Below are 27584 nucleotides of genomic sequence, written 5' to 3'. Positions count from 1 at the left end.
CTCAAAAAAAAAAAAAAAAAGCAAAGGCAATAAAAATTGAGACAGTGAGACAGTGATCTGTGGGATAATGGCAGTCTAATATATGTATACTAGGAGTCTGATGAAGAAGAAGGATGGTAAACACATACACAAAAATTGCTGAAAAAAATTTTTTTTACATTGAAAGGAAACTTTAGTCATCTTTTCAAAGCAATCTAGTTTTAAGACAGAAAAAAGAAAATGACACCTAAGAGAATTGGACAATACGGCTGGCCAGACAGACAGGAGGGGCTGCAGCTCTGGGTCAGATCTTCGCCGTCTTAGAGATGAGGTGGTCACAGATCCTGGTGAGCTCCTCATTCTCTTTAGTCTTCTCCTCCACGGTCCTCTCCGGCGACTGGACCCGCATCTGCTCCTTCCTCAGGCTGGCCTGGAGGGCCAACGCTTCCGCCTGGGCCTTGCTCCGGACCTGGGCGATCTCCTCGTTTGCCAGCTGCAGCTTGTCCTCGGTGTGGGCCTTCAGGGCCTGGTACCTCTGGCCTGCCTGGGTGATCCTCGCCAGGTAATCCTCCACACGCTTCTTCAGTGACTCTTCGTTCTTGCGGTAGCCCTCCTTCACCTCCTGTTTCTCAAAGCGCTTGAAGAGGTCAGAGAAGGGCTTCTCCATGGAGTTCAGATCCGCAGTCAGCTGGTCTTTTTCTTTTAGAACTTTCTGGATGTCAGCTTTGGCAAGTTCCTTCTGTTTCTGAACCTCCTCCATGACCTGGTATTTGACCTCCTCGAACCTGTCCGTGATCATCCCCAGCTCCAGGTGCTTCCTGTGGAGCTCCTCACACCTGCCCCTCAGCTCCTCGTTCTCCTCCTGCGTCGCCTTTACCGCCGCGTCCAGGTCCTTCCGGCTGTACCGCAGCAGGTCCACTATAGGCCCGGTGGACAGGGGTGGGCGCCCAGGCGCGGGGACACCTGGGGGTGGGGATGGCACCGGAGCGTCCAGTGCTCCCAAGAAATCCAACTCCAGGAGCGTGGCTTCCCGCGGACTTCCTGAGGGAGGCTCCTCCACGCCGTGCGTGCTGCTGGTCTCCGTGGCCATGGGCCCTGGTCTTGAGGACTGTCCTTCAGGAGAGGTCGAACTTGAGGTATAAAGACTGCTTCCTCAAGGCCGACTCCTTAAACGAGGAAGCTCCAAACTGCTCCAGGTAATCCACCTCCGCCCCTGTGCCTAGAACCTCAGCGGGGTCTCTGAAGCTCTCCTCTCTCAGCTCCAAGGCAGGCTGCCCCTGCTGATGGGTGGGCACTGGTTCACTGTCCGGACAGCCCGTGGGAAGCGAGGTGCCAGCGGAGTTCGAGGCTCTCTCCTTGCTCTCTGCTCTTGGGGTCTCAGCTGCCAACTGCACCACAGGTGTGTCCTCTGCTAAGGCTGAAAGCAGCTGCTGGCTCAGATGGGAGCCCGGCTTCTCCGTGGGACTCCGCGGTTCAGCCTCCGGCCGGCCCAGCCTGATCTTGGGGCTTCCTGGGGGCTGGGCCTCTCTGCAACCAGACTTGGTGCCACCTCCGAACGGGGTGAAGTTTGGGTACTTCAGCTTCTCCCGGTCGAGGTGGAAAGAGCCCTGATAAGCCAGCTCCGGGGGCTCCTCTCCTCCTCCACTCCCACCGACCTCTTCCAACACCCGCGGGGCCTGCTGCTGCCTTGCCGCCACTCTCCTCAAGGCAGGCTTGAGGCTGGATCTCTCTCCCCGTCTTTTTGGTGGGGGTGCCCTTTTGCTGGTGGCGCCATCGGAGAAATCAAAGTCAAGTTTTATGGGTCCAGTCCTCGAGGAGCTGGCCATCTGACCCGAAGCCGCTTCCTCCAGAAGACTCAGGGTCGGGCCTCTGCTCTCAGTAGCAGAGGTGTGCGCACAGGTAAGGGTCTGCGTGCCACCTGCTGGCATGGGGGCACCCACACTCACGGGGCAGGCCGAGGCCTCGCCAGGCAGACCCCCCAGGGGCGCTCCTCCGAGTGCTTCCTCGGGGATCACACCAGGAGGCCAAGTGGCTACTGCCGTGGGCACAGAGACCCCACCAGGCCTGCATTTCTTCTCGGCTCTGTGCGGAGGCTCCGCTCTATGCTGGGACTCTGTCCTGGGCTGGTCTTCTAGGGGCTCAGAGGTGGGTATCATTCTCTTGTCTAAGGAATAAGAACTAACGTTTTCCTCCAAGTCTTGCTCAGGGCTGCCAGACAGTTTTCCTGGAGACACCATTTGGTTTTCAGAACTTCCTGGGCTCTGGGGAGAGCTTAAGCAGTCCAGGTCGGCCAGGGCGCCCGGGCCAGGCTTGCCGGAGCTGCTACCGCCAAAGGTTGGGCCTGCATCCCCCAGGGGGTCGGTGTCAGCCTCCACTGGTATCTGGATAATTCCATGAGTAGTTTTGGCATCCACTGCCTTGATGAGCTGTTGGTTTGCCTTCTGTGTCCATCCCGGGTGAGAGTTTTCCAGTCCCAGGGTGTCACCCTGAGCCAAAGGAGCCTCGAGTTTGCTGGCCGTGCTAGGACTTAGAATCCTGTGCATCTGTGGATCCCGCAGAGGCGTCTGAAAAGTCACTTTCGTAGCTTTGGCCACAATCTTGGGTGGCACATTTTCTTTCTGTGACTCACAAGGAACAGATGATCTTCAGGTAACTTCCAGTGGTGAAAACACAAGTCGCAGTTTTCTGTACTTTTTTTACTGCTGACATTTTTGTTAAGACCTGCACACTCATTCTGGTGATGGTGGACACCTGGGATGCTGTGATTTGAAGAGCAAAATTGGGGAGGGTCCTGGAGAAGAAGGGGGTAGCCGGGGCAGGTCGGTGCTGTGGCTTGAGAAGCCCACTGTGGTGCTCTGTGTGGGTGGGGAGGGAAGCAAGCAAACCACAGGCTTCTGCAGCCCGAGGCGGAGAGGCCAGACCAGACCCAAGCCTGGCCCCTGGCACAAATGGGACTTCCAGACTACGCTTAGGTTTTTGGCCTGAACAACTGGGGACAGGGCAGGGGAAGGGGTGCTGGATCGCTGGGGGACCTGCAAGCCTGGAACTCAAGGAGAAAGTGACTTGGAGGAAGCCTTTCGACGGCCTGGAGGAGCGCGGGAGAGCAGCAGGCCCAGCCTTGGTCAAGCGGGGCTTTTACTGACTATGTAGCCACTAGGGATGGGGGGCTCTGGGCAGACAAGGGACCGGCCCCAGGCTGGTGCTTTCATTTTACTCCGGAGCACAGAAGGCTGCGGTGAGGAGGAGGGTACAGCAGGTCTGCGGCTGCAGGGAAGTGGTCGGGGCCCCTGCTGAAATTTTTTACAAATTTTCAAAAGCAGTGAAAAATAATATCCAATTACTTCTTTTTTTCTCCAGAGATGGGGTCTTGCTATGTTGCCCAGGCTGGAGTGCAGTGGTACAATTATAGCTCACTGCAGCCTTGGACTCCTGGACTCTAATTTTTTTTTTCTTTCCAGTCTTGCTCTGTGGCCAGGCTGGAGTGAAGTGATGCAATCTCGGCTCACTGCAACCTCTGCCTCCCAGGTTCAAGCAATTCCCGTGTCTCAGCCTCCTGCATAGCTGGGATCACAGGCGTGTGGCACCATGCCCGGCTACGTTTTGTATTTTTAGCAGGGATAGGGTTTTGCCATGTTGGGCAGGCTTGTTTCAAACTCCTGGCATCAAGCAATCTGCCCACCTCAGCCTCCCAAAGTGGTGGGATTACAAATGTGATCCACCTGCCCAGCTGATCCGCTTGTGTAGCTAGGACTACAGCTGTGCATTATCACACCTGGCCAAAATCCAATGACTCCTCATTAAAAACAAGACAACCCAGAAGGCAATGGGACATCTGTAAGGTGCTCAATATGCTAATAAGAAGTATCAACATAGAAGTCTGTACCCATGAAAATATCAAACAAAATTAAAAATGAAATAAGAATATTATCATAAAAACAAAATCTCTGAGAATTTATTGGTGGTAGACATGCATTCCCAGTAATGTTAAAGGAGGTTTTTCAGAATGAAACAAAGTGATATCAGACAAAAGCTCAGATTTATTAAAAATAAGTAGAGTGCTGGAAGGAATAAATAAGTAGATGCAAAAGAAAGTTTTCTCATAGTTTTTAACTTTTAAAACAGATAATAGACTCCAGAGCATAAAATAACGGCTGCGTTGTGAGGCTTAGTACTTAGAAGTAAGATAAATAACAGCAATAGTAAAAAATGCTTGAAGGGGAAATGGAAGTGTATGCTTATTACCTTCTAATATTACATGTGAAGTGAATTTGTATAATTTGAAAAAAGTCAGTAGGGGTGAGAAGATTTAAACAAACTATTATTTGCCTTAACCTAATTGACAATTACAGAACACTAAACCCAAAAACCCCCAACAAGTTTTTTTTTCAAGTGTCTATGGAGTATTCACAAGGAAAAACTGCATACTAGGTCAAAAAATAAATCTCAATGTACTTCCAAAGACTAAAAGATTATGTAGTAGGTTGTACTGACAAAAAAGAATTAAATGAGAAATATTTGGAATTTAATGCAGGTCTGGTCACTTGACTTCAAGGAAGAAACCACAGGGAAACATAAACTGAATGAATAAGAAAGCACAACATGCCAATGTTTGTGGAATACAGGTAAGAGTGCTGAGAGAATTTATAATTTCAATGCTTGTCTTATAAAAGAAGAAAGGCTAATATTAAGAATCAAAATTTTTATTTCAAGAAATTAGAGAAAGGAGAGGAAGTGAAATTCTAAATAAGAAAAAAGTAATGATAAGAGCAAAATAATAAAAATACACACTAGAGATAAAAAGCAAAGCAAAAAGTTATTCAAGGTCATTATGAAAATTCATAATACCCTATAAAGACTGAGAAATATAAAAGAAAAAATAGCAACATTAGAAAACAAAAAGGTGTTATCACTATAGAACTTATATGCATGAAAAGGATAAAGGAATTCTGCAGACTTTTTATTTTTGCAAACATGTCAATAATTTAAATGAAATGGATAAATTCTTGAGCAACCTGCCAAAATTTATTCAGAAAGAAGCAACTCTGTATCTATAAATTGAAATTATACATTTTGTTTTGAAGCAAGTTCTCATGAAGAAAACTAAAGGTCCAGTTAGTTTCATTATTGAATTCTATCATTTACTGAATTAATCAATTCAGAAAAGGAAGATGACGGGACTCTTTTATCAATCCATTTTATAAGATCCACATTACTGTAGTACCAAAACTTGATGGTGATGTTATAGGATAAAATTACAGATCAATATTCCTCATGAACATAGGCAAAATAATTATTAATAAAATGTTAGTAAATAGTATCCATCAATATGTAAAAATTATGATAGATCATAATAGACTGAGATATATTTCAAGAATGCAAGACTGGCCTGCCATTCAACAATCAATGAATGTAATTTACCATATTATCAGGGTAAACAACTTGATTTTTTAAATAGATATGAAAAGAACATTTGAGAAAATTCAACAATGATTTGTGAAGAACTGGTAATCTAGGAATATTAAAGAAGTCATTTAACCTGATTAAGGAGACTTTGTAGTAAAGAATTTGGCTTCATCTAAAGAGATCTGACCTTTGTTTTCAGTTTCTGGGAGGCAACATCTAAACAGTTGGAATTTTCTGAGTTATACAGGTTTTCTTTTCTATGTTGATCCCTTAAATTACACCTGATAGTTTATGCTAGTGAGATATCTCAGGGCAGGGCCTTCTACTCATTAGTCTTAGGATGAGGTATAATGACACCAGAAAGACAAACCATAGTTGAAGGAGGGAACTTTGAGCTATGTGATATCAGTCTAACCTCAGGAGGAGACAGGCTGGAGGTTAAGTTCAGCCAATTAATCATGCTTATGTAATAATGCCTAGTAAAAACTCTGGATACTGAAATTCGGATGAGCCTTTCAGGCTGGCCATACTCCATGCTTTTGTCACACATCAATCAATGCTGGTAGAATAATGTATCTCTGAGGACTACGGAAACTTCACATTTGGAATCTTCTTAGACTCTGCCCTATTTGTTCTTCCCTTGGCTGATTTTTAATGTAATATTTTCTTGTAATAAATATAACAAGGAATATAATAGATTTTAGTAAGTTCTGTAAATCTTTCTAGTGAATTATCAAACCTGAGGACTGTTCTGGAAAACACTAAAACTTGCATTTGGTGTCAGAAGTAAGGGTGATTGTGTGTGTACTCCTCCCTCTTACTTTGTGGTTAGACCCTAACTCCTTGCATTTGGAATTCTTGGGCAGACTAGGTAATTTGGAGGACTATACCCTTAACTCTTGAGTTTGACTAACTCTGGGTAGGGATATATAGCTAACATCATACATAATAGTAACTACTGAGCAATTTCCCCTCTAAGGTTGGAAACATGCAAAGGTACCCCTTCTGAATATTTCTATTCAGCATTATATTGGAGATGCCTGAGTGCAAAAAAGCAGGCAAAAGAAATAAATGGTATACAGAGTAGAAGTGAAGGAGTAAAATCATCTCCATTTGCAGATGCAATCATTGTTTACATAGGAATCCACAAAACAATCAATATAACTAACAAGATAATTTAATAAGATGGTAGTATACATTTCAACATAAAAAATTAATCATATTTTCACATCCTAGTAAGAAAAATTTGAAACATTACAAAATTAATTGTATTTATACTAGCTACAGAATGTATAAGCATACAGTGATAAACTTTTAAAGATATAAAAGCTTGTAAAAATGTCTACATTTAAAATTTGAAATATTACTAAGAAAAAATTGAAAACAGCCAAATAAATAAAGAGATATATGATCATGGATTTGAAAACCAAATATTAGTAAGTTGTCAAATCCACCCAAATTCATTTGTACATTAAAAGCAATGCTAATTCCACAAAACTTCTTTTGTGGCATAGAAATCTGCAAGTTGCTAAAATTTATATGAAAATACAAAGAAATATATTGAACTCGAGTTGGAAGAGGCGAGTCCGGTCTCAAAATGGAGGTAAAACTGCTGCCCGGTCGCCCCCAGGCCGACTCCGGCCGTCGCCGTCGCCGCGGGGGGGAGGAGGGCCATGATCCAAAGGGACCAGAGCAGTTGAGAAAACTGTTTATTGGTGGTCTGAGCTTTGAAACTACAGATGATAGTTTAAGAGAACATTTTGAGAAATGGGGCACACTTACAGATTATGTGGTAAAGAGAGATCCCCAAACCAAACGTTCCAGGGGCTTTGGTTTTGTGACTTATTCTTGTGTTGAAGAGGTGGATGCAGCAATGTGTGCTCAACCACACAAGGCTGATGGGCGTGTAGTGGAACCAAAGAGAGCTGTTTCTAGAGAGGATTCTGTAAAGCCTGGTGCCCACCTAACAGTGAAGAAAATGTTTGTTGGTGGTATTAAAGAAGATACGGAAGAGTATAATTTGAGAGACTACTTTGAAAAGTATGGCAAGATTGAAACCATAGAAGTTATGGAAGACAGGCAGAGTGGAAAAAAGAGAAGATTTGCTTTTGTAACTTTCGATGATCATGATACAGTTGATAAAATTGTTGTTCAGAAATACCATACTATTAATGGGCATAATTGTGAAGTGAAAAAGGCCCTTTCTAAACAAGAGATGCAGTCTGCTGGATCACAGAGAGGAGGTTATGGTGGTGGAGGTGGTGGCAGCAGAGGTAGTTATGGAGGAGGTGATGGTGGATATAACGGATTTGGTGATGGTGGCAACTATGGCGGTGGTCCTGGTTATAGTAGTAGAGGGGGCTATGGTGGTGGTGGACCAGGATATGGAAACCAAGGTGGTGGATATGGTGGTGGTGGTGGAGGAGGATATGATGGTTACGATGAAGGAGGAAATTTTGGCGGTGGTAACTATGGTGGTGGTGGGAACTATAATGATTTTGGAAATTATAGTGGACAACAGCAATCAAATTATGGACCCATGAAAGGGGGCAGTTTTGGTGGAAGAAGCTCAGGCAGTCCCTATGGTGGTGGTTATGGATCTGGTGGTGGAAGTGGTGGATATGGTAGCAGAAGGTTCTAAAAGCAGCAGAAAAGGGCTACAGTTCTTAGCAGGAGAGAGAGCGAGCAGTTGTCAGGAAAGCTGCAAGTTACTTTGAGACAGTCGTCCCAAATGCATTAGAGGAACTGTAAAAATCTGCCACAGAAGGAGCGATGATCCATAGTCAGAAAAGTTACTGCAGCTTAAACAGGAAACCCTTCTTGTTCAGGACTGTCATAGCCACAGTTTGCAAAAAGTGCAGCTATTGATTAATGCAGTGTAGTGTCAATTAGATGTACATTCCTGAGGTCTTTTATCTGTTGTAGCTTTGTCTTTTTCTTTTTCTTTTCATTACATCAGGTATATTGCCCTGTAAATTGTGGTAGTGGTACCAGGAATAAAAAATTAAGGAATTTGTAACTTTTCCAAAAAAAAAAAAAAAAAAAAGAAAGAAAATACAAAGAAATAAGATCTCTAAAACAACCAGAAGATCATCACAGTTGAAAGTCTCACACTATTATGGTACATTAAGTTTTGACAAATGTGTTAAGGCTGAAAGAAAGTCCTTTTAACAAAGTGCTGGAATGGCTTGATAAATAGATATAGCAAAAGCAAAAACCAAACAATATCCCACCTTTATCTCACACTAGACACAAAATTTTAGATAGATCATGCCCTTAAATGTAAAAGTTTAAAAGTTTCTAGGGAATAACATAGGAAAATACCTTTGCCACTTTGGAATAAGCAAAGATTTCATATAGTAGACAAAACAAGCGCTAACATAATAGGAAAAATTGATATGCTGTTCTTCATCAAAAGGAATCATTTCTGCTTATCAAAAGGCAGTATTAAGAATGGGAAAATCAGGCTACAGACTAGGAAAAATGTTCCCAACATATCTATGTCAAAGGATTTTAATACAAAATATGTTAAGAACTCTTACAAATCAATTACAAAAAGACAAATACCAATAAAATCATAGACACAAGATTTGAATAGTCACTTCAAAAGGAAGATATAAGATAGCCAATACATTTATGGAGATTAAAATTTTTAGATCTCAAGGAAATGCAAGTTAAAACCAAAACTAGTTATTAATTTACACCTCCTAGAATGGCTAAAATTCAACAGAATAACACCAGATTTAGGCAAGGATGCAAACTCTTAAACGGGCAGCTGGTGGGAGTTGTAAGCAGGATGACTATTTTGGAAATCTGCATGGCAGTTTCTCATAAACAAATGTCTCCTGGAAGATCAAGCAATTCCACTCTTAGGTTTTTACCCAAGAGAATAGAAATGTATGGCCACAAAACACATTTTTATAAAAATGTTTTATTTTATCCATACTATTCAGAATAGCCCAAACTGGAAACTATTCAAATGTCCAAGAACAGAATGCATTTTAAAGATGTGATATATTCTAATGGTTAAACACTATCAGCAATATAAAAAAAAAGAAGGCACTAATATATAAATAAATCTCAAAAACATGTTAAGTGAAAGAAGCACAATATAAAAGAGTACATTCTCTCCAGTTCCATTTGTATGAATTTCAAGATTAGGCAAACAATCTCTGGTCAACAATTAGCACAGAGGTTTCCTAAGAAGACAGGGATGATGGGGCTGGACAGGAAAGAAGTCTAAGGGAACTTTCTAGGGTGATGTAATGCTCTGTATCTTGACTGGAGTAGTAGTCACTGCTATATACTGAATGTTTGTGCCCCCCTGAAATTGATGATATGAGCATCACATGATTAGATTGTAAAGGTGGAGCCCTTATGAATGACATTAGTGCCCTCATAAAAGGGACTTTGGAGAGCTCTCTTGCCTCCTGCCATCATGTGAAGTTACAAGAAAGCGCCTCTATGAGTGAGAACGTGGGTCCTTACCAGACACTAGATCTGCTGGTGCCTTGATCTTGAAATTCCCAGTCTCCAGGACTGTGAGAAATAAATTTCTGTTTTTGATTTTTTTTTAAAGCCATCCAGTTTATAGTATTTTGTTATAGTAGCCATAAACTGGGTGGCTTTAAAATATATATATATATGTATATTACATATACATATATATTTTATGATTTATAAAATATAAATTATGATGGTTATGTAAATTTTCCACATCAGTGCCTCTTTTTAACAACCTTAAATATGAGAGAAAATTTAAATTACAGAATCATAGCAAGTTAACGTGGGAAGAAGCCCTAAAGGTGACTCTCTAGTCTAAGCTAAGGCAGAGAGGAGTCTTGGCCTAGGAGTCTGCAGGCATGGGTTTTGTTTTGTTTGTTTGTTTGTTTTTGAGATAGTGTTTGCTCTGTCACCCAGGCTGGAGTGCAATGGCATGGTCTCAGCTCATTGCAACCTCTGCCTTCTGGGTTCAAGCGATTCTCCTGCCTCAGCCTCCAGAGCAGCTGGGATTACAGGCGCCCACCACCACGCCTGGCTAATTTTTGTATTTTTAGTAGAGACGGGGTTTCACCATGTTGGCCAGGCTGGTCTAACTCCTGAAGCCTGGGGTTTTATCCTCATATGTTAAGTCTGACCTGTTAAGCATGCTATATTCATATATAAATAGAGGAAACAACAGGATTTCCTTGTAGAGCTGGTGTGAGGATAAATGTGATAGTATATGTGAAAGCAGCTGGCAGGTTACATTCAGGGACTCACCAAATTGAAGGTAAGTCAGGGAGCTAATGGCCAAGGCCATAAAGCTACTGAGTAGTGGAAAGGAGTTTAAATCTAAGTCTCAACTCCTCATTCTGTGTAATTCCCTTAAGTGCAGGGCCTTTAAAGGATAAAAGTTACTTGCAAATAGCTTTTCAGAAGATTTAAAACCTTTTTTGGTGTGATTTTCCCAATATTACATACTTGTTTTGAAATCTCAAAAGTGGGCAGGAGACTGCTTTGGGTATGTTTCCTAAGTATGCCTTTAATTGAACAATAGCATAGTTAGAGAGGATGGAGAAGGTAGGAAAAGTGAAGGGGGATGACAGTGGTGGGTGCAACCAGCAAATCACAATCTGGTTGGTATCATTTGGAAAAGTACAACACAATACTACAATAGGATTTTATATTTAGAAAACCAAAGCAATACTCACTTAAAATAACTCATACATAAAAGAGTATATGAGATTTTAGATTTTCCAACAGACTTTTCAGTTTGTATAACAAATTGAAAATTCTCTTAGAGGGGGTGTGAGGAATCCTTTTTTCTTCCTAGTTAGAAGAGTGTTTTCTGTGAGCATGCCTGCCTCACAGAAGGTACCACAGCTGTTGGTATTTAGAACTGGCATCTCAGCAGTGTAGAGTTACCACTTCCAGTAAACTGGCCGTTGATACCTGTGCAGGTAGTTAGGATCAAGCCCAGCAGCATAGTTATTTTTTTCCCCTTCTTTGGTCACAGCTCAGTAGAAGGAGTCTCCCCTTGGGCCAAGTTTAATGAAAAACTAGAAGAGGAGAGCAGGGCATTAATCCCCATTGAGAGTTGTTAGCAATTTCTTGATTGAAGAAGGAAATAGAGAAGGATAAATAGTTGGTCTTATTACTACAACTTTCAATTTATTAACCTTAAAATTTCTAAGACTCTACAAAGATAAAGTCCTCACTAAAATTTTATATCCTTAGAATTTCTAAGACTCTACAAAGAAATAGGGAATGCATGCTTCCTCAGTGAACCATTCAGAAAATGGCTTAGCATCTTGGTCAATAGTGAATATGACAACCATTAGGTAAAAGGCTGGGGGATCGCAATGAATGCAACAATACTGAATATGCAGGAAAACAGATGCCAGCTGCATGCACCCAGCATCACAGCTGAAAATATTTCTTTAGGGTAGATGATGGGACACACACAGCCTGGATCATGGCAGAGAACTGGACTCCTTCACCTTTGGAAAAGATATTTAAAACAAATGTGATTTTTTAAAAGCTAAAATGAAATGAATATATTAGAGGAAATTTTGAAATATGAACACATTATATTTTAATGCAAGCCCTGTTTTCCTTGTGGAAAATTACAGGTCACATGCAATACAGTAGAAGAGGGGAGGGCCATGGATGGTGCTGCCCTGTGAATGGCCAGTGACCCTGTAATTGACTAGGTGGAGACTTTGGGATTTCCACATTATTTTATTTCCTGTCAGGTCCCCTCTATTATTTATGGTTTGATAAGATAGTGAGGCATTTTCTTTTCTTCCTTCTGGCAGCCTGCCAGGTCATGGGTAAAGAAAGAAAACGAAGTCAATGTTTGGATTAGTCTGACTTCTCATACGCATGGAGAGAGCAAGGCTGTGTCAGCCCTGCCCTTAAGACCATACCCCTTCCTCCATAGTACCAATTAAATGCCATCAGCCAATTGAAGTCAGAGCTGAAACTGTAATACTGGTAAGGCAGCAAAATATATTTGAGAATATGGAATTTAGAATAAAATAGTACTTATGGTATCTTGGGCAGGCGAATCCCACTGAGACTTAGATACTACAAAAATGGGGTTAATTGTATGAGGATTTCAGTAAAAAAATACCAAAAAAAGAGAAAAATATCATAGGTTCTCATGTAGTAATCAATGAGAAAAGTCACTTAAAATGTGTTGTAAGTGGTCCTCCAGGACTATCTTTTCAATTTGGAAGTCCTATATGGAATTTGGAATAAAATACTACTTATTCAGTGAGGAGTCTCTTTTCCCTTATGAGAACATATATTTGCTTTTAGTTGTACATTCATTGGGAAACAATTCAGTTAAAATCAACTTTCTTGCAAGATCATGTTCCATATATTAAAAGACTGCCAGGAAGGATTCTAGAAAGGCTTAATACAACATTGTTTATTGAGGTTTTGGTGTTATAGGCCAAGTCCTCTTTAGCCCTTCAGTCAATTTAGGGTTGTCTCTGTTTCCTTCCAAGAGAGTACTGGAATAATAAAGCATCATGTAAGGCAGAACTAACAAAGGGTATTTCTGACTTTCAGATTTCGGGATTATTTATATATTACACACTAATTTTCATGAAAATAATCTTGAGTTCCATAGTTGCAAAAGATAAATCTCTCAGTAAGTTTCCAAGATTCACACAATGACTATTTTGAGATTACAGATGTCTGGTTAACATTTGCTTCTAGTTTAGTTATAAGAAGTATGGAGGTCAGAGTCTCTTAAATACAGCCAACCTGGAAATTATGGTTTTAATATATTTGTGAAGAAGTTTGTGCCTACATCACTCTGCCTTTACATTTTTTCCTTCAACTTCAGCTCTCTTAATTTTTCATTAGTCTCGTACTATGAGATATGCAAGAAAGGAATGGATCTTAAATAGTAACATTTAACTTCCTGTAGAACTCAAAACCACGTTTGGACGACAGGGTGGAGAATCAAAAACATAATAGAAAGTAACCACTGAAAAGATCTCTAGATCTTCAGTGCTTTTCTACCTGTTAAACAACTAGACATAGAGTGGACAAATTAATGCCTTTTCCTGACTCTGATAGTTAATACCCTCCATACATGGGAAAAAGTCAGAGTCATCTAGTCTCATCATCAAAACATCTTCAGTTTTTATTTTTTTAACAAAAAACTTCCATTGGGAAGTTATATGGATTAAAACAGCAAGAGAGTCATGAGTCCTTACTCTTAAATGAATATGTCATTTCACAATGGGAAAAGAACACAATTACTAAGTCTTTCTTGCTCCAGTTTTCCACTTCTGAAAATTATAATAAAAAATATGTAGCTCCTATTAGCGAAATAAAGAGTGAGTGCTGGTGGATTAGTTATTAGTTATATTAGCAAATGTACTCTTAAATTTTACTTAGAAATGAAAGATTGTTTCTCTTATCTCTTTCCAATGACTTTTAAAATTATCAATGCAAAGAACTTAGCTAAATGTTGCTAAAATTTCACTGCTTTGCTAGCTGTGAAGGCCTTAAACTAGCTTCTAGGCCTTAGACATTCTTAACTTGAAAGATCTTATTATAAATCTGAACTTACTCTGAACGAGCAGCTTAAAGGGTTAAGAATAATAATTCATATTGCAAAAAGACTGGTTTATTTCAGAAGGCATGAGCAAGGAATAACTAATCAGGAATGCAAAGCACTTAGCAAATCTGAAGTATTCCACAAAATCTTAATGAAAAGCCTTGATGCTTGGAATGAGAATTGCAATTTATTACTTTGATTACCAATAGTATGAACTCCATCAGAGTTGGTGAACTTTTCAACTAGGTAACAGTTATTTAGATGAATGTTCAGGTGAGGTGGTAGAAGTTGAGCTTAATTTAATGAAATACTTTAAAGGAAATGCTTGAGGTCTTAACCTAAAGACACCGTGAAGCCAGTGTCCAGCATGTATTTATCTATGATTTTAGTTTGAGTCACCACATGAAGGAACAAAGGAAAGAATGCATACACACATATAAATTTATGTTATTCATAGATGGACAAATGGTGTCTGATGAGATACTGGATGTTGGGGGTGCTCCAAGAATTTAATATTTATTTGACCCCGATGTAGAGAATTATGATTTTTTTCCCCAGCTAATTTTCAAGATACAGAGAAATTTTATTTTCATCATTTTAAGTAATAAAATTACTTTGGAGTGCATTAGAAATCATAATCAAATGAAAATACCCTAGAACCCAAGCTGTGGATTTGTGAGTAAATTATTATGGATTATAAAGGGCGGATAAGATTCGAATATCAGAAAACTTGTACACATAGAAGGAGAACTTCTACAAAACGGATGTTGCCTCTGAGAGGCAACTGTTTGCTTTTCGTTTCACTTACATGGCACAGGTATTCCAGGTTTTCTGTAGATGTCAGACACAAACCCATGTGAAGTGTTTATAGGTAAAATGTTCATTGAGAAAAAGAACAAATTTGTTACCAAGTTGTGATGGTTAATTTTATGTGTCAACTTGACTGGGTCATGTGGTACACAGACATTTGGTCAAACATTATTCTGGCTATGTCTGTGAGGGTGTCTCTGGGTGAGATTAACATTTGAATGGAATCAGTAGGCTGAGTAAAGCAGATTGCCCTCGTCTATGTAGGTGGGCCTCATTTAATCAATGAAGACAGGAATGGAACAAAAAGGCTTAGTAAGAGGGAACTTCTCCTTACCTGAGGACTTGAGCTGGGACATTGTTTTTTTCTTGCTTTCAGTCTGGGATGGAAACATTAGTTCTTCCTGGGTCTTAGCCTATCTGGGTTTCAGACTGGAATTTACACCTTCCTGGTTCTCAGACTTTTGCACACAGACTGGAACTACACATTAACTCTACTGTGTCTCCAGTTTGCTGACTGCAGATCTTGGGACTTCTCAGTCTCCATAATCGTGTCAGTCAATTTCTTATAATAAATTTTTCTTTAGACACACACACACACACACACACACACACACACACTCTACTGGTTTGATTTTCTGGCAAATCCTGACTCATACACCAACTATTGGTGCGGGCTGCTTAAGACTAAGGAGAGAAAGACTGAGATCAGGAGCAGCTGTGCCACAATGTGAGTAGACATTGTGTGCATCAGTGACAACACAACAGGAGAAATGTTTCTGCCGTATGTGGAAAAAATAAAGCTCAGTGAGAGAAAGTATGGCCTACTCATTAAACACAAAGATTCTAAAACATCACTGCCTTAAATCAAATAGCAATTCTTTGACTTAGAAACTAACCTTAGGCCAGTCATTTAACCATTCTCTGCCTGAGATTTTTCAAAGGTAAAATATGAATAATAATGGTATGCACTTTATAGATGTGCTGTGAGAACATGAGCTCAATACATGCTCATGCTGCTATGTGACTTCAAAATTTCTGAGCTTCTGCCTCCCTTGGATGGCAGCTCCATTTGAATATTGCTTCATTGGAACTGGCATCTTCACAAGGTGAGATCATGCGTCCTGATTTAAATCTGATTTTTCTTTTAATTTTCTTTTAAGTAAACTTACTGAGGTTTTTTTAAAGGCAATATATCAGATATAAGGAAAATATAAAATTAAGTCCAAAGTTCCATTAGCTATAGACATCTGATTGCAAAAAGTAATTTACTCATTTATAAGATAAAGTGGTTTAAAACCCATGTTTGAAACTAGCAGCATGCCACAGAATCGCCAGTAGAACTTTCTAAAAGTACAAATGCTGGAACCCACCCCTATCAATTGCATCTGAATCTGGGGTTGGGAGTGAGATGATGAGAAGTATAAGGCATGTATGTATGTTAAGAATCTTTGTTGGTTCATCGGATTTTCCTTATAAACCACTGTTAGATAGTTTATAAGGTTCATACTGTCTGTAATATCATATAACTAATAATGTTTAATCTAAAAAATTCAAGTTGACATAATGACATGTTTTCTGAAGTAGATTCTTATATGGATCAAAGTCAACTAAGGAGAACACAGGAGTAGTAACAATAAGATATTCCTACCTCATTAGCAGTTTCATTGCTGGCCAGAGGCGTCACTGCAAAGACACCTGGCAGTCCCTACAAGATGTACTAGGTACTTTTAATTAATCTTCTCCAGCCTCAACCAAAAGGTCTATGGTGGTTGATCTTTAGAAAGTATATGCTTTACAAAATTCACTCAAGTACTGAAAATATCAAATAATTGAATTCAGACTATGATTGAGACAAATAAAGGGACACATGTGAAACAGTATCCCAGGCCACGTCCCTGACAGTGGCAATGTAGTCAAAATTAGTTGAAACAAAATACATAATCAACCTGACTTGGGGGATGTGTCTTCCTTATTGTGTAAATTATATGCACAACTGGAGTGAGCAAAATTAGCAAACTGTATTGTCTCCCAGTGAAAGTCAATGAACGATGAAGATCTTTTTTCCACAACTCACTTTGACTTCTTCATGTACAGCCAGTAGACGACGCCAGCAACAAGGGCAGCAAGGAGGAGACCAACAACGATTCCCACAATTAGTTTTGCCTGGTCATTCACCTTTTCTCTGTTTTCATCTGCAACAAAGAAGAAAAGTCCCTGCAATTACAGACAATGCCAAGGATTTTCAAAAAGTCAATCTAGCTATTACTTCGTATTAAAAATGACTAAAGCTCACTACAGTAATTAACATGCAAACTTGTGATCTTTAAAGGGTAAAATTTTAGCATTCTTACTATCTTGTCTCATTTGGTATTTTAATTCAAGTCAAAATTGTGGACAGCTAAGAAAATTACTTATACCATGACACTTCATAAATCTTGAGCTGATAGTCAAGGAGGAAGAGTCGGCAGCATAGTACCTACCACTTATCTCGTCTGCCTCATCGTGTTCTGGAATACTTACTGAAATGAAAAATGTTAATATGAAATTAAAAACAAAATTTGTTGATATATGAAAGTCACCTTTACCATTATAGTATGATGTAATAATACTCAAAGATAAAATGTCTATTCTATAGCTAAGAGTGAAAAAAAAAAACCACACTTAATAAAGTATGACCTTTCCTACAAAGAAATTAATCTTGTTTTAAGGAAAGGAGAGGAGCTACAACTGCAAAGGTATGAATCTACCATAGAAAATTTCATAACTGATGACCTATAGCATTAATCTGAAATCCATATTGATTTTCCCACTATCTGCCACCTTTTGATAGTCATTTCTTTTTTTAGTGAAACAAGTTGGCATCCAGGAAGTCTACACTGTGGTGTTTATCAACTTTTCTCAACTTTCCTGCCCTGATATAGGAGAATTCATTGTCGTCCTCCAGTGTCAAGGACTTACCACTAGAGATGTTCTCAAAGTAGTAGGAGTAGAGGTTAAAACAGGGGATACCTCCGAGATTAAGAAGCAACATATGCGATGTTTGCAAAGCCCTCCAAATGACTCTGATAGTGCCATGCTCTTGGTCCATTTTAAGAATTACCGCTGTGTTGAATTATTATCTAATATTAAACTCTATAAATAATCTTCAATGTGCATGGGCATCCATCAGAACTGCCAGTGACATTTGATCAAATGCAGATTCCCAGACCTTTCCTCATACATACTAAATTGGCATCGCAGGAGGTGCTCACTGAATTTGAAAACGACTATATTAAAAGTTGATCAAGTCACTGCAAGGCCTAGAAAACTGAAGCATACCATTCAATTGGTTAACATAAAAAGAGAAACTTGTGTTTGGGAAGAAAGGACAGGTTCTCTTTCTAGGTGGGATAAATCAATACTCACTGAATTGCATTCTGAGAAGTCAATGCTCCTATTTTAGAGTTAAATTTGTTTGGTTCTTTTCTCCTGTCAATCCGTTAGGCCTTTATATTCCAGTCATAATCTTTTAGGGACCATTATTTTTAGACAATTATTTTCTCCTAGCTCTTGCTAATTCCCAGTTAGTGTATCCCTAGCCTGCGAATGTCATATACAGGTTTCCAACTGAATTAAGAATAAAAGTTCGGCAGGTCAGTTAGCATCCTGTCTAGGCCAGTCCTGATTTAAGGTTGACAGAGCAAAAGGAACAACTATAGAATTGAAGATTATGGACAATTTCACATTAAATAACAATTGTTTTCAGAAGAAGCTGCTGTTGATATGTATGTATTACCCTGATTTCAGCATTGACAGATTTTCCACGTTCTCTGAGATAGTTTCACTTATCTGATTTTTGGCTATAGTTCAAATATGATATGACAAAAGGAACAATTTTGTAAACTAGATTCATGAATTCTAAAATCACTCTTGCTAGTTTGCTAAATGACTTTAACCTTGTGGCATTCTAGTACAACCTACGGATAGGATAAATACCACAAAGAATTAGAATGCAAAATAACAGATCACAGGGAATTAAAATTTTGCAAAATTTAAAACTGTTACAAAAATGTTTCAAGACAATCTTTGAATTACCTCTACTCTGAACACAAAACATGAATTAAATAAGAGAAACTTATTTGTTGTTCTCTGTTGCTTCTGGGAACTAACTACTCCTGTACAGGATAAGTTCTCTGACCCATAAAACATGAAATGATTTAACTGTCAAGACAAGGATAGTACAAGAATGGACACCAGGGAAAAAGAAAAAATAACCTTATGATGATGATACCAAATGCAAAATAAAGAAATAAAACTTACCATAATGCAGTACAGGAAGATGGAATTGAAGATTTTAAACTAATGAAGAATAACTTCAAATTTTCTTACTTTGTAATGCCAGAAATAAAATACTCACTAGCAGAGACATTCAAGGAGTTTACTGTTCTCTCCAGTTGGTTTTCTGCTGTGCAAGTTAATGTAACATTCTCTTCAGGGGAAATGATAATTTTACTATAATACCTGCCATTGATATAAGGAGATTCCTCTGTCTGGAAAAAGAAGAAAGAAGATGGGTTTAGAAATGAAAATGGGTTAAAACGCATAGAAAATAGTAATAATGACTGTAATAGGATATGTGTAGTGCTCTGTAGAGCATTCTGGTGTTCAAAAGGCTATGAAAGATCATAGATCAAGATCCAGGTACATCAGTATCTACAAAGATTAGTAAATCCATAATAAAATTTGTCTTTATGTTTATTTTGTGAATTCTAATAATTAAGTTAATTAAACTCTTCTTTTTAAATAGAATCTCAGGTTTAATCAATATTTTAGCCCGATGAAACTTGTTTCAAAATTATTAATTGGTGACTATTTAATCACTAATTTTCCATCAATAAATACATGAACAATTATTTATTAATTTGGTCACGGTTCTTCACTGTGGGGATTAATATCTTTATCTTAAATCATTATATTAAAGTGCATATGTATGTGTGATTTGCTCATAGGTAAGTGAAACCATTTTTTTTCTAATTTTTTTGATTGTCAATACAGAGGATAGATGATTTTCCAGTGATTTCTAAGTCCATCTGATGTTTGTGAGGTGTTAATGAGGGTGATTGCTGCATTTAATTCCTTCAAACATAAAATACAATTTACTGTAATCTCATCCCTAGGATTTGACTCCTAACCCAATAGGGTTGGAGCAAATAATGTACTTGCATTCTTTTCTCAGTTATCTTATGAACTCATTTCCTACATTTTTCTCTTTCTATATTGTTTGCTTTCTCCTCAACTACATGGTAAGTGTCTTGAGGACAAGAGCTATTCTCATGGTTTGGGTATCTTCTAGTTGCTGGGGGTGGAGGAGGGGCAGAGACATCTTGTAGTTGTAAAATAAGATTCACCATGTGTCTGAGAAGGGAACAAATAAAAGATTATGGATGGGTCAGCACAAACCTAGAACAAGAAAAATAACATATTGCCCCGTGGGCCAGAATCACTCTTTCTCCTTGACAATGAAGAATGGCATTATTATTTTTATCCTCATAGTAAATTTACCTGCTATTTTTTCACTTCCCACTAGGATTTTTCATCTGCCTTTCTTGCTGAATCTTTGTTTTTGTTACTTTAAACTCTACAAAATATATTTGCTAGTTTCTAGGATGGTCTTTTAAATCTTTATATCTTTTCATTAATCAAATATTTACTGCGTGCTTTTGTTTCTATTTTCTATGTCTGTATGTATTACCAGTACCTAAAGGTTCTTTTTTGCTGGACTTATCCCTTAGTTGAACTAGAAAGCAGAAACAATAGAGTAGAAAAGAAACAACCATTTTTGATGCTAAAAATAGATCTGTACATTGTCAGCAATTTGGATGGTTCAAGTCTTTATTCCAAATCAAGAAAACTGCATCCTCCTAGGTTTAAGGAGCCCAGAGCTTCTTTGCCTCCTCTTACATGCTTTCTCGCTGTGTATCCCCATCACACTTAACCAAACCAGGAGTCATTCACTTCAAGTGTGCCTACTCTTCTGGGGGCTTTCCATACCTAGAGTTATGCAGATATACATGCATCACCTATGGTTGAAAGAGCCCAAATCCACTTTGCGCTGCAAAACTGCATGGCATAAGCTGGAACAGTGGTCCGACTTTCCTGGACAGATGGAGTAGATATTTTAACTTAAAATTAATTTGCAGCTCTTTGCTTTATATGTCTCTTCTCAAATTTCAACTGAGTCAAAATCTGAGAAGAAGTATAGAAGATTGAAATAATCCAGTGGTACCTCTGGGTGCTCCTGAGGAGACTTTGCTGATTATACTGAGAAGAGGGAGACATAAAGACTATTGTAGAGAACAATGGAATTAACAAGTATGTCAGTGACACAAGCCGAATGGCAATTTACTGGGATTACAGTTCTGAATCCCTAGTAGTAGGCCAGATTCTCATCTTTCTTTTATGGAATGGTCAAAGACTTAATAATAAGAGAAAATTACTGGTAGTATTAATAAATCCTTAACCTTTTACTATTACTAAAATAAAAAAAAGTGCAAATATGAAGGTCTGGTGTATGATCCTTTTGTTCAGAAGGGCACATCCTAGATACTATGTAAGTAGCTTGTCTTATTCTGGTTCTAGCACTGCATAGACATGTTGATCCCTACACCAGGACATGGTTTTAAGAAGAAATAGCCCTTAATGTGCATAAGTTAAGGACAGTATTGGAGCCTACTTATACTCAGTTACGTGAACTTATTATGCAGAAAAGTGTGTATCTTAACGTTTTAATCACTCACATTTCAGGAATGAATGATCATGGAGTAACACCCAATTTATATTCTTTTAAAAACAGATACTGACCATGACACAAGGGTTCTTCCATTCTCCATGGCCCAGGGATAAAATTTCTCTTTGAGCCATGTTGTTCCTTTGGGAAAATTAAGAGGTTAGCAAAAGCTTCCTCTGAGCATGTACTGCAAATTTTATATGGTAACAAACCAACATACAGTGTAGGTTCCTGACGAAAAAAAAAAAACGCATTGGACAAAGTGCAGCATATAACAAGAAGACAGATACTTGCTTGGTTTATGACGCTTCCACTGCCAGTAATCGTCCACTGAATGGCTGGCTTTGGAAAACCTTCCACATGGCAGATTATTGTTTTAGATAGTCCACTGGGATCAGTTTTCTTTGTCATTTTTATTTGAGGTTTGCCTAAAATATCATTACAATTAAAATAAGACTTTGAACTGAGATCATAAAAGAAACCAGGTAAAAATTCTCGAAGAATAATTTGAATTGGTGCCCAAGTATTTTATTACCTTCTACAATGAGAGTCAATGACTCTCTTTTCTTTAGTCCTTCAACCTCCTGCAGAGCAGTTTCGCAGACATAGTTTCCCGCATCCTGATAATGAAGACTAGAAAATGATGGGCTAGATCGAAGTCTGATGTTATCCTGATTAAATAAAAAGTAAATTACCTCACCTGGCAGAATTAAAACTCTCAATGTATTTATTAGATCATAATTAAGCCTAAAATGATTCTTCTGGGAATAATAAAAATGCAAACTTCTTTTTCTTAACTTCAGATGCTTTCAAAAATAGATTTCTTTTTTCTTTTGTAGTTTTAGAGTCAGACATATCAGATTTTTATTTCAGGCTCTTGTTTACTTAATTTATAATTTGGAAAGAGTTCATAAACTTTTAAGAATCAATTTTCATTGTGAAGTGGGGTAATAATATACCATATTAAATTGTTATGAGGACTTAATTATACAAATAATGTACTGTGCTTACTTTAAAGAAAGTTTTCAATTGATAGTACCTACTTCTTATAGTACATGTAGGTGATGTAGGATTGACAGACATGGAGACTTGTGGTACCTAATCAATGATGAGCATACATGCATGAAAATCATTTCATACACTTCTCAAACACATAAACAGTTGATACAGTTATTAACACAGGGGATGTGTTACAGAGTATTGTGGTTTGAATATGTTCCCCAAATTTGGTATAAAAAGCTTAATCCACCAAAATCACATGTCGATAATAATTGGAGGTGGGGCCATCAAAAGGTAATTATGATTAGATAAGGTCATCATGGTGGGCTCTTATGATAAGACTGGTGGCTTTATTAGAAGAGGAAGAGAGACCTAAGCTGGCATGCTCTTGCCCGCTCTCCATGTGATGCTCTCTACCATGCTTCTATTCCAATTTCTATGAACAAAGGAAATGTAACATTTAATTTTAAAAAATTACCTGATATACAGAAAATAATCCTATTATGTCAGGAATTGACATGCTCCTAAGTAGGCAACTAGACACAATCTTAAGATTATGTGGTCTTTGTCCATTAGGATATTTTTTCCCACTCCGAATCAACTAACCAAGGATCAGGCAATACTGATCTATTTTGAATACATGAGCTGTTCATGACAGTTATTTCATAACAGTGATCACAGTTGATGTAAAAACAGGTTTAGCCACGGTAAACTTAGTTTCTCTAGTCCTACAGAAAAACATGCTATGAGTGTTCAAATGATTATGAATTAGTCTAGTTGTCTAGAACTTGCCTAGCCTTGTGATCACTGATTACTACAAACATTATCATGCTAAATTACAGCATAGGAAGCAGCACTTTATTTTAGTGAACAAGTTGTGATGACGCTGTGGCTGAAAGAGAGTAGAATAAGAAACTGAGCTCACAGATTAAGACAGCAAATAACAGGATCCAGTGTTAAAAGGGATCAGAAGGCAGACAGTAAAGCAACACAACATAATTTCATCAATAGATTTTCATCAAAAAGAAACTCTAGAAAAATATTTTTCCACAATATCTTATAAAGATAATTCTTGTCAACTCCTATTTCAAACAGCATGTGTGTTTTCTGAAGCCATCACTGGTTAAGGGTTATTGTCAGATGTCATGCTCTGGTAACAAATGCACTGGGAGTTTGGATATACTAGTCAAGGGTTTAAGCAGAGGGATCACAATCACAACCTTCTCCTTTGGTGATAACCTTGTCTCAAATCACCAATTATGAGTCACACTTCCTTACTCTAAAAAAAATAGCCAATGGCCTACATTTCAATTACAAGAGTATAAGGACTTGCTCAGGAAATAGTGAATTAACTCCTAGTATGTTCTAGGTGCTCTGCTACAGCTCAGGGATAAAAGGGATTCCTTCCTAGAAGCTCTTGATCCAGTGGAACCTGTTTTTGGGAACTTAAGAGTGGTCTCAGCAAAAGAGAGACAAAAAGGTGTCTTATCAAGGCACAGTATTTATACTCTGTAAGGCCTAGCCTTAGGTCTCATCTCTGTCAGTTATGAGCTTTCTGGTTTCTTTCCCATCAATTTCTTTATATGAATAAGTGGGGAAATAATAATCTTCATATTTCACAGGTCTGTTGTAAATATTATGTAAGGATAATGTAGGCAAAAACACTGCAAATTGTTAAGCCCTGTGGTATATAATTATGTTTGTATGTGCATGCATACGTGTGTGGTGTGTGTGTATAATTAGTATATACACATAATTGACATAACACCCCAAACTAAGTTTCAGAACACCAATTATGGATGCCACCCTGTTGATGAGCACCTCTAAAATTTTATTGTTATTTTATTTATCTTACCAGAAACAGAGAGAGAGCTGGTATATAAATGCATCCACGAATATATCTACTTGAATACAAGATAAAGTGCATAAGAAACCTAAAAAGAAATCAATCCAAACAGCAGGGTAGTACCAAAAAAAACTACTTACTTTCATCCATACCACAGTTGCATTCCTGCTAGCGGATATTGTGCATGACACAGGCAGGGCATCGCCAATCTGTCTGGTCACTTCCCCACTTGGGTTTAAGGACAAATCCAAATCTGTGAAGCAGAAAATCTGTTCAAAATGCTAACTCTGAAGTGTAAGATAGTCAAAATATTTTGGAGAAGAAAAGATGAAAGAAAATAAATTCCTTCTAACTGCATTTGAACATTCAGAACAGATTTATATGACAGAAGTAACTGGACTATAGCATGATCAGCCTAGTTTTTCAAGCCAGCTTTGAGACTAGTTTAGACAAGAGAATGGTCAATCTAATTGATTATCCATTTATTTCCAGTATTAACATGATTGGTATTTTGAGGGGATATAAATATTCCCCTAGGGTCTATCACCTTAAGAAAAAAAGTCTTAAGTCACTTCTGGAAGAAAATAAAGAAAGGTGCTGACTAGGTAAATATTATAAAAAGAGATATTAAGGCATATATGTTGGAAAATCAAGTATCTTTAGACAGCAGGTGATAAATCAAAAAACCATGAAATAGTAGTATGTTCAGAGAGAATTGACTATAGCAACAGATATTTTTTAAAAGTGCTATTCTATTTCTCATCCAGTTGATGGAAAGCAATTTTTATAAAAATCTTAGTCTGTGTGAGAAAATTCCAATTCATTTTAACAAGTATTTATTGTATACCTACTATATCCCAAGCACTGATGAGAGATGTGGAGATAAATAATGAGCTTACAAGTCAGTCAGGTAGAGGTACTATGCACTCAACTGGCTATAACATAGAGCCCATGTAATCAGCACCTAGTAGCAAACCTGGTACTGATTAGGAGTTCAATAAATATTTGTTGAAAGATGAAAGACAGGCTAGAAACAGAGGTACAAACAAAGACTTAATGGAAGTATAGAGAACAGAGCCAAACAAGGGTTTCAAAGCAGTAACAAAGGCTTTGTAAAGGAAGCACTACATGTTCATGGCCCCTGATGGTTAAGAAGAACTTTGATAGGGGAAGATGTAAGGACTTTTGTCACATAAGCAAAGGCAAAGGGATGAGAGAGCTTGGCAGATTTTGCAATGGTGAATAATTGGGTATGAATGGTGACAACTCATGGAAGTTAAACTCATACAATTCATTGAGACCAGACTGAAGATGACCATGCTTGCCACACTGGGAGTTGCGTCTTTCTTCTATGGCACGAATACTTGCCATTGTACTCCTTGTTTCTTCTTTTTTTTACATGTTATAATTGCAATTTGTTGATTGCAACAACATTTTTAAAGTTCATCTCTCCTATCAGACTGAAAGCACCATGAGGGTAGTGATTGTGACTTGGTTTGTCACTGATATATGCACAGTGCCTGACACATGGTAGACTTTCAAACACTACTATTGAATTAACGAAGGGAAGGAGCATGCTTTCTCAGTTTCTCATTAATGTTAAACCATGTACTATCACGTAGAAAAGTGGAGTTTCCTTGGGATATTTGGGTGAATTGTGTTTAGATGAAAATTTTATTCAGGATGAGTTAGAAGCTTCTGTTACCTGGACAGTTAATTTTTCAGAGAGGAGATTTAAAAAATTTTATGGGACAATGATGGACAGTGAAGGCTCTGATGAAGAATCTGTGTGCATATGTTGGCAGGAGAATAGTAATGTTCATCAGCAACTAGGAATCTGTAGGCTGTGAGACTTGATGAGCGGTCTATTCTGCAAACATGTGCAAGAATGGGTTGGTGCTTCTCTACCCACACTTCCTTTAGACATGTTTGAAAAGGAAACAAATCTTGTTTTTGGAAAATAAGCAAGCAATCAAAGATAAGTAGGTAAAAATAGGATTTTTGTGTATCCATATAATTTAGAATCAGATGTTGATTTACTTGAAATACTTTTTTTCAGCTTTTGAGAAGCAAGAGCCTTAAAGCGCAATGTTGCAATCTACCTGTCAAAAGCAAGATGCATTTAAATTTAATTAAATGCACTAAAATCCAATTAAGCTTTTACACACTTTTGTTCAATTCCCCCGCTACCCCATCACAGCTAATCACATAGACACTATATGGCTGTAACCAAGTTTTTGCTTTGTCAACCTGCTATCTATCTTTCTCTGCCTTATCTACAAGTAAACAAATAAGAGTCCTCTTGTTTTAGAGACCTATGTACCTTGCATCTCTTCAACACAACTATGTCACACCATCTCTAAGGCACTAGATTATTGATTATTGGCCCAAAGACATCACGAACAATGATAACAGAGAGCTATTCCACGTGCGGTTCTATCTGTTGGCTATATTCCCTGTCTTCATTATTTTATTTTATTTTCATGGAACAGGCCTGGATAATATTGCTATACTGCAGGCTACTGCTTTCTCTGTAACTAGCCCCTGATGGTAGACACATTCAAATCCAAGCAACATAAGCAAAGAGTAAATGGAGAAATGGCTCAGCTGTGAACATAACAGTCCACTATTTTTACAGGGCTCCCAAGGGAGTACTCCCAACATCAGACAATCAGAAGCAACCATCTGGTTGCTTTATTCCCCAATGCATCCCCTTATATCTCTCTCAAAGTTTTAGAGATATGATCCCACATGTTTTTCAAGTATTATGAGTCAAATGAAAGAGTTATAACTATGTACTCAAGACAATTTCTAAAGTCTCTTTATACTCAGAGGGATTGTTGTGGATGATGTCTAGAGGAAACCTTATTGATAGTACTGTTGAGTGCAAAGGACTTATTAGAAAGTTTGTACTATACTTCCAAGCAAGACTGACATTTGCTCAAAGCACTCTGAATTCTAGTGTCACCAGAGTGTGGTATGAATTAGTTTATTGTTTCCATGATTCATCAGGGGCATCAATAATACGGACTGTCATGAATTAGGACATAAAGAACTCAAGTGTCTGCTATTTATGTATGTATTTTTCTGTTACTCTGAGGCAAATATAACTTTTGGAGTATTTGGAGATCAAAAGCAAAGTAAAAGTTAAAAAGTTATGTCCACACTGATTTTCAAATGGTTCTGTTTCCAGAAATTTCCTATCCCTCTATATAGAG

At 38.3% G+C, this 27584-nt stretch overlaps 3 protein-coding genes across 3 annotated transcripts in view; 1 reads left to right on the top strand and 2 right to left on the bottom strand.

Moving 5' to 3' along the window:
- Positions 1–27584, bottom strand: part of ALCAM (activated leukocyte cell adhesion molecule) — a 219686-nt gene that overhangs the window by 12023 nt on the left and 180079 nt on the right. Inside the window, exons 9-14 of the mRNA XM_012476684.2 lie at positions 24507–24619; positions 22057–22192; positions 21816–21949; positions 19152–19284; positions 17236–17274; positions 16830–16947 (exon numbers count right to left, since the gene is read on the bottom strand). Of these exons, the coding sequence (XP_012332107.1) occupies positions 16830–16947; positions 17236–17274; positions 19152–19284; positions 21816–21949; positions 22057–22192; positions 24507–24619 (673 nt within the window). The remainder of the gene's footprint in view (positions 1–16829; positions 16948–17235; positions 17275–19151; positions 19285–21815; positions 21950–22056; positions 22193–24506; positions 24620–27584) is intronic.
- LOC105734395 (transforming acidic coiled-coil-containing protein 3-like) lies at positions 75–5917 on the bottom strand. The gene is given in 6 exon segments (XM_064374425.1): positions 75–1083; positions 1086–1106; positions 1109–2653; positions 2656–2770; positions 3123–3269; positions 5798–5917. Coding segments are annotated over 6 exon segments (2748 nt in total). The 3' UTR covers positions 75–283.
- On the top strand, positions 6980–8419 carry LOC110567468 (heterogeneous nuclear ribonucleoprotein A3-like). Its single transcript, XM_064374574.1, has one exon. It carries the CDS (start codon positions 6980–6982, stop codon positions 8021–8023), a length of 1044 nt encoding a protein of 347 aa, XP_064230644.1. The 3' UTR covers positions 8024–8419.

This window comes from Aotus nancymaae, unplaced genomic scaffold (genome assembly GCF_030222135.1).
Source record: "Aotus nancymaae isolate 86718 unplaced genomic scaffold, 86718_ANA_hifiasm-v0.15.2.pri h1tg000011l, whole genome shotgun sequence".
Classification (NCBI taxonomy): Eukaryota; Metazoa; Chordata; class Mammalia; order Primates; family Aotidae; genus Aotus; species Aotus nancymaae.
The sequence above is the reverse complement of the archived record's forward strand: the minus strand, read 5'-3'. Positions and strand labels throughout refer to the sequence as shown.

What these genes read in the sequence shown, in the direction of transcription:
- LOC110567468 (XM_064374574.1), top strand. Translation starts at nt 6,980, where the DNA reads ATGGAGGTAAAACTGCTGCCCGGTCGCCCCCAGGCCGACTCCGGCCGT.